The 12,786-nt window shown below is 41.6% G+C and overlaps 1 protein-coding gene across 1 annotated transcript in view; it reads right to left on the bottom strand.

Annotated features, from left to right (window-relative positions):
• Nucleotides 1-441: 441 nt before the first annotated feature.
• SH3PX1 (sorting nexin 33-like protein SH3PX1) overlaps nucleotides 442-12,786 on the bottom strand; it is a 323,543-nt gene continuing 311,198 nt past the window's right edge. Inside the window, exon 12 of the mRNA XM_080282787.1 lies at nucleotides 442-518. Within this exon, the coding sequence (XP_080138913.1) occupies nucleotides 471-518 (48 nt within the window). The 3' untranslated portion in view covers nucleotides 442-470. The remainder of the gene's footprint in view (nucleotides 519-12,786) is intronic.

Raw genomic sequence — 12,786 nt, 5'->3', positions numbered from 1 at the left:
GTTGCTCACTCGAGTAGCATTATGTGAGTATATAAACCCCAACCATCCCTAAGATTTACATGTTTGCAGGTCACATCCAGATGGAGTGCCTTCACCAATCAGACTACCATACATCCAATAAACATTTACCAGAGCAAAAATACGGTGCCTTTATATTTCTCAATCACATTAACTGTGATATTGAGCATTAAATTATCTTTAGATTTTCAAATCCATTATCTCAGGTAAACTACAATCTGGCCTATTATACTGTATATCTGACAGGTATTTCAATTAAATACCATCCTATATCAGCTGTCATGAGTTACTAAATTTAAAGATTTTTAATATCTAGTAGCTAAATTACCAGTTGGATTTTATAGCCCACCAATCTCAATCAAACACAGCAACAGGAACTAAACAAAGCTTCCCAAAGTATTTAAAAAAGCTTATCACCTGTATCACTATTCCAAATGATCACCCACGTCGTTTTATACATCATTGAATTTCTCTAAACTCTCTCTTAGCCGGTCCGTTATCTGTAAAAGAATGTAAACAGTCATTAATCTCATCATTATAACCATCATAATACATGCAGTTCTCATTAAAAGTAGGGGATATGTTCCTATTTACCCCATATTGATCACTCTGGCCTTTGCTGTCTCATCAAGTTTGCAGGGTATGCTACTTAGTCAAGATATTTAAGACAAAGTTGACCAGTTACTTAATCCTTATTACCACTATATGAACAATATCCCTAAACAACCCAGTGCTGAAGGGGAGGCTATTCATAGTGGCACTGTGCACCTGGGTGGAGCAGCTGCAGTCTCCACGTTGGAGCCAAACCTCCCCACATTCCACTGCATCTTGTTGTGGAAGGGACCCTAGTCCTACCCTGGTGAAATGCTGCCTACCACAAGGGGGCACTGGATCTCAGTATGGTGTGTATACTGTACTGCAAATGCATGACAGCCCCACAGAAGCAGTTGCTTATCTATGGTTAATGGATCCACTCGGCCAGACTCAAGTTAAGCAACAACAACAACACCCCAAATAAACACGTACATCTTTCTGGGACACATCCAGATGGAGTGCCTTCATCAACTAAACAACCATGAATCCATCTGCTGTTGTTGTTGTTGTTGTTGTACTACCCCAGTCTGGCTGACTGAGCAGACCCATCAACTGCAGGCAACCAACAGAACAGCCCTTGCAGGGTGGACGCGTGCAGTGAAACAATGTTCCCAAGCAGCTGACAATGCTGCACCACAATGAGGTGCAGGGACTGGTGTGGAGGTTTGGTTCTTGGGTGGACACTGCATATGCATCTCCACTCAGTTAACATGGGGCCCATAGTTGGTTCCATGTCACCCCATTATTTGACTATATGGTTACCACCCAGTGTTATATAAGGTTTCTTGAATTACAGGAAACCACTTGGCTTGTCACTCAGTGTGGAGTCACCTGATGTGGAAAGAAGAGTATTAACTAATGACAGGAAGGATGTAAGAAATAGGAAAAGAGGAGGACGGACACAGAAAAAGAATGATAGGCATGAAGGAAGAAGAACATCAAGGGAGTTGATGATGGGTGCCCTCATCTACCACCAGCATCCATATGTTTAAATGGTTAACACACAATAAATAGCTGTAAATAGTTACCAGCACTATAAGAAAAATTTAGCATGTCACCAATATTAGGTTACCATTATAAAATTTCATAATTTTCCATACAAGTGGAATTATAAACTAAGAAGAAACTAGACTTCTATGCTTTATAGACAGTAATTAATCTTTATCCTCTTGCTACCTCTAGGAAAGTCCATTACTAATGAAGGGATTAATGGAAATTACAGTAGACCCTAAATTTATACAGGATCGATTTGGTGAATGGTGGGACAAGGGAGCCACCAAAACAAAGATAAAGTGGAGGTAGGATGAGGGTGAAGAGGTCGCAGTTAAAGAGAAAAACTAAACTTTTTCTGTAATGGAAAAGGGTTTGTAACAGAGAGAAATCCTTGGAAACTAAGTGTAATGCCAAAAAGAAGGCATACAAGGCAAAGTCTGAGTCTCAGAGACTTTTACCGGATAGCCGAAATAGTGCTGAAAAGCACACATTGGTATTTAATATGGCTAAACATATGAAGGGAAAAAGCATGGATATCATAGGTAAGTTGTGTGTGGAGAATGATGATGGAAGACTAACAGTAACAGTGAGGCTATTAACCCTTAAACCGCGGGCTTGTTTTGCTTTGACTTGTGGCTCCCGTGGGCGTATTCGCGCTCCGACAGACTCTCTAAAAATATTTGCCAAAAATCAGTTATTAGTCATAGAATATTAAAATCACATATGCTTATGGCACATACCTTCAGCTTTCTCCTGGGGTGTTTGATAAGCCTTCGTCAAGTACCGTAGGACTTGTCGAGACCTCTGAAGTTGGGTAACGAAGTCTCCACTTTACACTTCCCGACAACTCGTAATATGATTACAACAGCCTGATATTATCACTAGAAACACTATTCTATGATTCTCATATAGTTTGGAATCAATACTCAAAAAAGAAAAAAAAAAAACAGTGAAAGCAATGAAAATTATGAGGGCATATGACCATCCCACTTCCGATCGTTCGTCGCTGGTGGTGTCATTTATTATTCATAAAAACACTCACAGTTTATATTTCTATTACTATATAACACTTATATATATCTACAGTCTTTATCCATAAGTTTCCTTCAGTAACAGTAGTTTATTGTCACTGTAGGAATTCAATTTCTTTCAGTAAAATACGTAGCATTCACTTTCTCGTCCTGTACACTAGCACTGAGAGTGAATGTCACTTTCACCTTCACTCTCATAACTCATAGTATTCATACACGCTAGAGTGAAACTTTCACTTTCATTACTCCTAGTATATATACTTATATTCTTATAATACAACTCATTTACATTTCTATTTATGTTCTCTATTTTATTTACATTATTTACATTTCTATTTTATTTACACTGTGTTATGCATTGTCACTTAAAGTAACTTATAAAACTATTTTCCACTGTTCACTTCTATTTACATTCATTGCTTTCACTTGCTCTTTACACATTATTTACAATTCCACTTGCACTGTTTTACTCAACAGAAAGATCGTAGTCACTCTCTTTCAACTGTCAGGCCTTTACCTCTTTCCACACAAGGTTTAGTAGGGGTAAAGGTCACAGGGCCCTTTGCATGGGGCTAAAAAGCGGCGGAAGTTAGCAGGAGCGAATCTGACATACTTTCACCTTGAAAGACGACAGTGAACTGATAGTGGTGGCCTCCTGCCGCCTGGCTAGGGAATCCGACATACTTTCACCTTGAAAGACGACAGTGAACTGATAGTGGTGGCCTCCTGCCACCTGGCTAGGGTGAGTGCAATACTGCCAACTTCAGCCTTGTGAGACCTGCTAATATATAGCAATGAAATGATTGGCAGGAAACCAAGACAATACATAATAAATTAGGTAGTTCCAGGTGCATGTAAATATCACTTAGGCTTCTCCCTTCCTTTCTTATATATAATTTTATTACAATAATAGATTATATAGCATATTTCAAGGAGAAATAAACAGCCAAAATTAGCGAACGAGTGCACGTGAGGTGTTGTCAGGTGATAATTAGCCAATTCTAGGTGTATGGGACTCTCACTTACCTTATTTCTTTCTTGTATATATTATTTGGTATAAGAATAGGGCATAGAGCTTATTTCAATGGATGAAATCAGTGAAAAATTCCAGGGAAGATTTACTTAGCGTAGCACGGCCGGGCAGCGAGAGGATAGGGTAATGGAGGGGAGGTAGGGAGGGGAGTCAAGAATGGGGAGAAATGGCTAAATTGTCAACAATGGATGGGAGTACAGATGAGATTAGGAGTGCAGACTAGTGTTGGACATTGGCAGTACTGACAGATGATACAAGCCACCACTTGAAAGCCCGGGCGAATTCAAAATAACACAGAATCACAAAAGTGACGCCCCGCGGTATGATCCCTTGCTCCCAAGCATCACGAAAGTGATGCCCTGCGGTTAAGGGGTTAAGGATGTCTGGAGAGAGCATTACAACCAGTTGCTGAATGAACTGTCTGACTAGAACAGGGAAAGTTTAGAGACAGCAGATCCAGTATCTGACCCTTGACCCTTGGTTGATATTGGCACCACTGGCAAGGAAGTCAACAGAACACAACTGGGGGAAGGCAGTGGATGTGTCTGGAATAAGATACTGAGAGCCTTGAGAGATTTAGGAGTACGTTTAGTTACTGATTTGACAAATTATACTACCGTATATATGAGTGTGCTGTTCCAGATGCGTGGCTGCAGAGCATGGCTATAAATGTGTATAAGTGGAAAGGTGATGCCTTGGAATGTGGCAATTACAGAAACATACAGCTTTAGGGTCATATGATGAAGGTGCTGGAAGGTACTTGTATGGTATGAAAGAGTGAATAATGATGTGATGCAGTTTAGGCTAAGGCCAGGTAAGGGGACCACTGATGCAATATTCACTGTCCAACAGCTTTAGGAATTATATATATGAAGGAAGAGAGAGTTGTACTTTGTTTTTGTATATCTGGAAATGGCTTTGAACAGTGTGCCCAGGGAGGTGGTGAAGTGGGCAATGAGAATGCGTGGAATTGAGATATGAATGGTTAAAGTGGTTATGGCCATGTATGAGGGTGCTAAAACCCATGTGAGGGTGAATGGAAGTTACAGCGATGAATTTTCCATGAACACTGGTGTGCAACAGGAGTCACCTGTAAGCCTCATTTTTTACTGGAGTCTTTGAAATTCAGGTGACTTCAGAAATGGACTCCCATGAAAGATGTTGTATGCTGATGACTTACTGCTGATAGTGGAGAAAGAGAGGGTAGTGGAAGAAAGATTCAGGAAGTGGAAAGATGGAATGGGATACACGGGTCTGGAAGTAAACATGGAAAAAACAAAAGTGATGACATCTAGGGCAGGTGGCAATGTTACTGTCAAGGCAGGAGTGTAGCCATGTGAAGTTTGCCACAAGGGTGTCTGAAGTAATTCCATTCTGTGCAGCGTCTGTGACAAGTGGGTGCATGGGAGTCGTAGTGGTATCAGGGGTAGGCTGCAAATAATGCTGATTTTGTGTGTGTCGTATGTAAAGGAGAACATACAAAGCAGAAGGGCAGGAAAGGATTAATCTTGCAGGAGAGTCTCTTGAGTGTGTGAAGGGGTTTTGCTATTTGGGAGATATATGTGGTGGAGGTGAAGCTGTAACTAGCCCAGTACTGAGAGTAAGGAGTGGTTGGAAGAAATTCAAAGAGCTGTTAACATTGAGGGGGCTCTCCCTCCATGCTAAGGGGTCCTTGTATGCTGCATGTGTTAAGAGTGCAATGCTGTACAGAAGTGAGACTTGTGCAGTAAAGGAGGAGGATATTCACAGCCTCAACCGTACAGAGATGAGAATGATTCTATGGAGGTGTGGTGCATCCTTGAATGACAGGCCTGAGGGGGTTAGGACTGTGATGAAATGTTGAGAGGATGGATGGGAACTGAATGTATTAGAGTTATGATGGGAAGGGTAGATGGAGATGGTCTGGGCACGTGGTGAGGATAATATCTGACAAATGTTCGTGGAGCGAGTGGCATGAACAATGAGCATACAGTTGCTAGACAGAGAGAAAAAGATTTGGGACAAAGTCAGAGTATGAACTCAGGGATAAGCGACTGAACAGTGAGGCTGCTAGAGATTGTCCACCACGAAGAAACACCATCAGGTTACCACTGTGGATGTGTGTAAGCATGTTGGGGCCTTTCCAAAGGAAGCAACAAAGTGACAGAATGGTCACCAGAAATACAGGCAGACGTTATTACAAGTTGCCTTTTTTTATGGTGTTCCTGTAGTTAAGTCCACCATTAACTGAAAAAAAAAAAATCAGTTAAATGTTACAATCCAGCATTTTTTTTTCTTTTTTTTTCCAAAGGCAGTTTTTGTGGATACAGTGTGAGATGAACAGTGGAGGCTCATGAAGACAGGGATTTGGCTGAATGTTTTGGATGCAAGAGCATACAGAGGTTAGGGAAGTGGACTTTCAGACCACCACTTGCTTGTGCTGAAGGTCAAGGTTCAAGTGCAATGGAGGAATAGAAGAAGGGAAGGACAAGAGGAAGTAGTCCATACAAGGAGTGTAGAAAGGTTGCATGAGGATGGAAAATAGGCACAATATAAGAGAGAAGTGGAGGAGCGATTGGGTAAGAAATTATGATCTGGCCCAGATGGGGGAGGTGGTAGGCATGTGCAAGATTTTCACAGAAGAAATCTGTGCAGCATGTGAGGTGAAGTGTGGGGTGAAGAGAAGACGAAAAAGGGTGCAAGGAACAGCATGATGGAATGAAAAGGTGATGCAAGCTGTGGCACAAAAGAAGAAGAAATATAGTAGGTGGATGGGTAGCAGAGGCATGGAGGAAGTTGAGAGATGGAAGAGAGAGTTATATGTAGAAAGGAAGACAGAGATGAAAGGATTAGTAAGAGAGAGTAAGAAGAGAGCAGATGAGGAATTTGGAAGGAGTTTGAGTGTAAAGTGGAGGGAATGTAAGAAAATGTTCTGGATGGAGGTAAAGAGGGTTAGACAGGGTGATACAAAAGTTAGTAGGTGAGCGAAAGATAAAAATGGTAAACTGATAGTGGAGAAGGGAGAAAAAGTGAGCAGATGGGGAGAACACTTTAAGGAACTGTTAACTACAGAGAATGAAAGCAACGCAAGTATAAGTGGCTGGGGAATGGCTGGGAAAAGGAGGGTGGTGAAAAAGGAGGAAGAGATCAGTGGGGTGGAAGTAGTGGAAGCAGTGAAGAAAGTCAAAATGAGGAAAGCTCCTGGAAATGATGGAGTGTGTGGTGAAATGATGAAGCATGGGGGAGAGATAGTAGAATGGATATGGAAGAAGTGCAGATTGGCCTGGGAGGAAGGCAGAGTTCCGGAGGATTGGAAGTCAGATATAATTATGCCTCTGAACAAAGGAAAAAGGGAAAAAGAAGTGTGTGGTAATCACAGGGGCATTCGTCTTTTTAGTGTAATTTGCAATGTAGGGTAAAACGGGGTAATTTCGCCATGAACGGTGTGCTTTTGCTAAATACAAACCGCCTCATATGGAATATTGACATTTTTATAGCTTTATCTATACATTCAGCCCTTCTGCTAAAGATACCTATAATCATCTTCGGAAAAAATAAAGAAGAAGAAGAAGGCCCACGCCAGATTTTTTTTTTGGTGTGTGTGTGTGTGTGTGTGGGGGGGGGAGAGAGAATCCGTGTGGCAAAATTACCCAGCCCAATGGGATAATTTCGCTGCAATCTATTTCCTGTTATTATTGTTATAATATTTACTGTTGTTATTATTATAATACTACACTACATATCACACTACATATTATACACAACTAATTATAACAAGGCTTCAATTGCCTGGGCTACTATACAGCAGGGCCCATGCCATGTGCTGGGCGAACTTTATGTTAATGGCATCCATCACTGTTTTACCGAAAGCTTCATGTTTGGTAAGTTGGTCGGGGAGGGGGATACCATAGCACAAGTGCATGACGGGTTACTGATTTGTTCTGTGTGTGTGTGTGTGTGTGTGTGTGTGTGTGTGTGTGTGTGTGTGTGTGTGTGTGTGTGTGTGTGTGAACAATGCAAACAGTTCTGAATCACTTTTATCCTGAAACATGTATATATTGGGAAATTGATTATTATTATTATTTTTTTTTTTCAGTTTTTCTATCTATCTATCTATCTATAGCCCGACGCCCTAATCCCGCAAAGGGTGGCTGCAGACAAAACGCCTCCAAGTCACTCTGTCACCCACCATTTGCCTGCCCTCCCCCCAACTCACCCCCCTCTCCCTCATATACCTCTCAACTCCATCCCTCCACCTCATCCTCGGTCTACCTCTCCCTCTCCCTCCCTCCACCTCAACTACATACACCCTCTTAGTCAGTCTTTCATTCTCAATTCTCTTCACATGTCCAAACCACCTCAGTGTATTTCTCCTAATCTTCTCAACCACATCCACATCCACCCCACATCGTTCCTTCACTTCTTCATTTGTCAACCTGTCCCTCCACGTCACTCCACATGCTCCTCTCAAGTAACTCATTTCCACTGCTCTCACTCTTGACCTGTTCCCCTCTTGCAAGGTCCATGCCTCGCTTCCATACGTCAGGGTAGGGATCACAATACTATCATGCAGTGACTTCTTAACTTCCATACTCACCTCCCTATTTCTCATCACTGCTTTCAGTGTACCAACAACCTTCCTTCCCTGCTGTACCCTTTCACGCACTTCATCCCCCAAAGTTCCATCCTTACTCATCACACTACCCAAGTACTTGAATGCACTCACATTCTCCATATCCTCACCATCCAACCTCACTGCACACTCTGTGACTTCATTCCTCTCAAACACCATAACTTTACTTTTGTTTACATTAACTTTCAGATTCCTCCTCCTACACACTGTCCCAAATTCATTCACCAAACCTTGCAACTCCCATTCATCTTCACTCAACAGTACTGTATCATCAGCAGACAGCAACACCGGAAGCTTCCAAATCACCCTCATTCATTAGAGTCACCCCCACATCCACTGCCCTACCCTACACCTCCTTTACAATCCCATCCATGTATATATTAAGCAGCCATGGAGACATCACACAACCCTGTTTCAGTCCCACATTGAGATCAAAGAACTCACTCAGCTCACCATCCACTCGCACCGTAACCCTAGCTCCCTCGTACATACTCTTCACAGCACTCAACAATTTTCCCTCCACTCCATATATTCTTAATATCTTCCACATACCTTGCCTATCTATTCTGTCAAAAACTTTCTCTAAGTCCATGAAGGCAGCATACACTTTCCTTCCCTTCTCTAGATACTGTACTTCTCCACTAAACATCTTAAAACAAATATCTGATCTACACACCCTTTTCCCTTCCTAAATCCCCCTTGTTCTTCTCCAACTAGCTGATGCAATAAATGCTGAGAATTTTCAATAAAAATTGTCATTTCTCCAATGCCATTCTTTTGCACAATGCACAAAAACTTCATATGACTTTCTCAGGTCGCCATTCCTCTAAAATCTAAGCCCAACAGAAGCCGAATCCATGCAATAATTTCAAAGCTATCGGCCTTTGAACTGGAAGTATTGGCATTGGAGTGAAACTACCCCACGGCAAAATTATCCTGTTTTACCCCATATGGTAACATACTTATTGACAGAGTTAAGGAAATAACAAAGGAATTAGTTGGAGAAGAACAGGCAACTTTTAGGAAGAGAAGAGGTTATATTGATCAGATGTTCATCCTTGTCTTAAGTAGACAGGTTTCTAGAGAAGAGAAAGAAGTTGTATGCAGTCTTCATGAATTTGGAGAAAGCATATGACAGAGTGGACAGACATGAATATATGGAGTAAATGGGAAGTTGTTGCATGACATGAATCATATGTATGAGGGTGTTAAGACTGCAGTGTGTGTGGATTGTGAACAAAGTGAATTTTTCTATCTGAATGTTGGATTGACACAGGGATGTGTTATGTCTCCATGGTTGTTCAATCTGTACATGGATGGGGTTATAAAAGAGATACGAGCTAGGGCAGTGGATGGTGGAGCAGCCCTAATGAGAGAGGGCATATGGAAACTACCTGTACCCTAATGCTGTTTGCAGTTGTTAAGTGAAGATGAAGGGAAACTGCAAGGCTTGGTGAATGAGTTTGGGAGAGTGTGTACGAAATGGAATCTAAAAGTGACTGTAGGGAAAAATAAAGTTATGGTCTTTGAGAGAAATGAAGCGAATGTACAGTGAGGTTGGATGATGGGGAAATGGAAAATGTGAGTGCATTTAAGTACTTATGTGGTGCGATGAGTTAGGATGGAAGTCTGAAGGATGATGTGCTTGAAAGGGTACAACAGGGAAGATAGGTGGCTGATTTTTTCAAAACGGTGAGAAGAAATAGGGAACTGAGCATGGAGGTAAAAAAAGCTGCTGCATGATAGTACTGTGATACCAACTCTAACACATGGAGGTGAAGCTTGGACCTTGTTGGAAGGACACAAGTCAAGAGTGAGAGCAGTGAAAATGAGTTACTTGTGAGGAGCACGTGGAGTTACATGGAGAGAGAGACTGGCAAATGAGAAAATGAAGGAGTGTTGTGGTGTGGATGTGATAGAAAGCATTAGGTGAAATACATTAAGGTGGTTTGGCCATGTGGAGAGGATGGAGAGTGAGAGACTAATGAGGAGAGTGTATGTTAGAGAAGCAGAAGGGGGGAGAGGGAGGGGGAGGCTGAGGATGAGATGGAGGGATGAAGTAGAGAGGTATATGAAAGAGGGGGGTGTAAGTTGGGGGTAGTGAAATGGCAGGGGAAAGGGCGACATGGAGGCGATTTGTTTGTGCCCACTCCTTACAGGATTAACTCCTTTGTTACTGAATTGTATTTGATAGTACATGTTTACTTCCATTCTTAACCCCTTCTTTACCGAATTTCCGAAATGTGTACCCCCGTACTCAAAATAAAATGTCAACAGCGGAACCGAATACGATCGTGAGTACTAGGGTACTCACGATCATTATAGGGGCCTATTGGGCTTCCTCTTCCTCGGTTTGGGTGCTTTGTGATCCCATGTGTGATGACATATGGCAATTTTGTCATTGATGCCGCACTCCCCTGCCATATGCCCCTGCCAAGGGGCATAGTTTTATGAAAATGACTCAGACATGTTGTATAGGTCATTGTACCCTATATATTTTGAATTTGGTATATATAATGCCCTATAACACATCATATAACATAGCCAGATAATGCTTCTTGGACTGTCGCTAGCTTAGCAACAGTGGTGGTACTGCAGGAAAGTGTGTGAGAGCACGCTGTAGTGTTTTTCAAGCAGCTGAATGTGTCAGTGCTTTTGGATTTACTTCTGTGCCATGGCGTCCTACGGCAATGAATCTGACTTGGACAGTGACTTAGAAGTGTCTGATGATAACGAAACACAATCTGACATAACTGTGAGCGACTCTGATTAGGAGTACATGCCTGAGAATGACGGTGAAGTGAGCGATAATAGCGGTGAAAGTGATACTGATTCTGGTATCAGTTTGGCCTTGAAGCGCATCACCCCACCCCTACCTACTTTTGACCTCCCTGTCTCCTACCTCATTCTTCATGGATCTTCTTCACACTTACAAGGTAAATAATACAATCATTATTCTCCTCCCTATTCATTGATTTATATCTCTATCTACTATATTTGTCTGTATATTGTATGTTTACTAAATCAGTTGGTTAGACATGTAATATTGTCATGAGCATTATTTTAACATCAAAAACACATCTCGTGGTCAATATCTACTTACCAATACAAAAATAAATTATATAAAGCAAACAGAAACAATGTAATGATAAAATAAATACTACCCCACGAAAGAGCCAAGCCTGGGGGAAATTCGGTTTGGCAGGGGGGGGGGGGGGGGTAGCTGATCGGGGGAGGGGGGGATGTGGTGACGAAAGGATTAAAGCCACTGAGGTACAGTGAAAATACTGGAAGTACAACCTCCAAACATCATGGTTGTCTGCACGGCTTTGCTGCCTCGGTATGGCTCTTTTAATCCTTCCACATGGTTTCCAGCTGCAGAAAATGCTGGACTATATGGTAACACTCCATTTTTCTCCACCAATGATACCATTACTGTCATACATATGTCATGAAACCCCATTAGTTTCCATCAATTGTAGACTGCATATATGACACAATTTCTCAAGCACCAATCAGACTGTCAGCCTCCCCACCACCTACGCCTCCCCTGCGAGTCTGCGACTATTTTTCAAGTAAATTTGTGAATGATGACTTAGTGTGCCTGCAGCCTTGGAGGGGATGTGTACTCTAAGCTAAACCCCGCCATAGACCCCCGTTATGTGGAAACATGTCGTCAAGTGATGATAATGAGTTTACTCTCTATTCAGACAGTGACCTGGATGAATCCGATAATGAGTGGTTGTCTGAGGAAAGTGACGTTGATCCATTGTATGAGCCAGAAGAGAGTGAGAGTGGGAACACAGACGACAGTGAAAGTTGTGTCACCCACATGCATTCCTCTCTCATCTTTCTCTTACTATCCTTTCTTTTCCTCTTCCTTTTATTTTTCTTTACTTTTATACTTCCTACACCCATTTTCTTTTCCTTTTACATCAGTTTTCCCCTCTTCCTTTATTTTTTCTTCACTTCTTTCATTCTTCTTTATTGCATATGGCCTTGCCTTGCCTGGCTGCATCTGCCTCAGACTGCACCTGTATATAGGTCACCTTCTCACCCACAAAAAACCTATTATTTACTGCAAGAAATCAACATAAATTACAAGATACATAAATACACGTGTAAACTGTGCATGTTAGTGTTTTCATGCCTAAATATTTCTTCGTTATTTATGTACGTATATTTTGACAAAACTTATGAAAAAAACAAAACCATAATACTTTTATTTATTTATTTTTTTGGCACAATCTTTTGGGGTTTATCTGATCACTGATGTTAAAAAAAAATAAAAATAAAAATAACGCTAAGTTATTACCTTGGACATGATGATGAATTACACCCCAACCTCCAATGCACCAAAAATGTTGCATGACAATTTGGTGGTGGTGGTGGTGGTGGGGGGGGGACGATGTAGGACATGATGTTCGGTAAAGAAGGGGTTAAGGGATCTGGCTACAGATAGATAGTTTTGGATGTTTGCATTGGTTATGTGTTTATGGTGCACT

Source organism: Coenobita brevimanus, chromosome 94, assembly GCF_032717465.1.
Source record: "Coenobita brevimanus isolate Jiangsu-jjx chromosome 94, ASM3271746v2, whole genome shotgun sequence".
Taxonomy (NCBI): domain Eukaryota; kingdom Metazoa; phylum Arthropoda; class Malacostraca; order Decapoda; family Coenobitidae; genus Coenobita; species Coenobita brevimanus.
The sequence above is the reverse complement of the archived record's forward strand: the minus strand, read 5'-3'. Positions and strand labels throughout refer to the sequence as shown.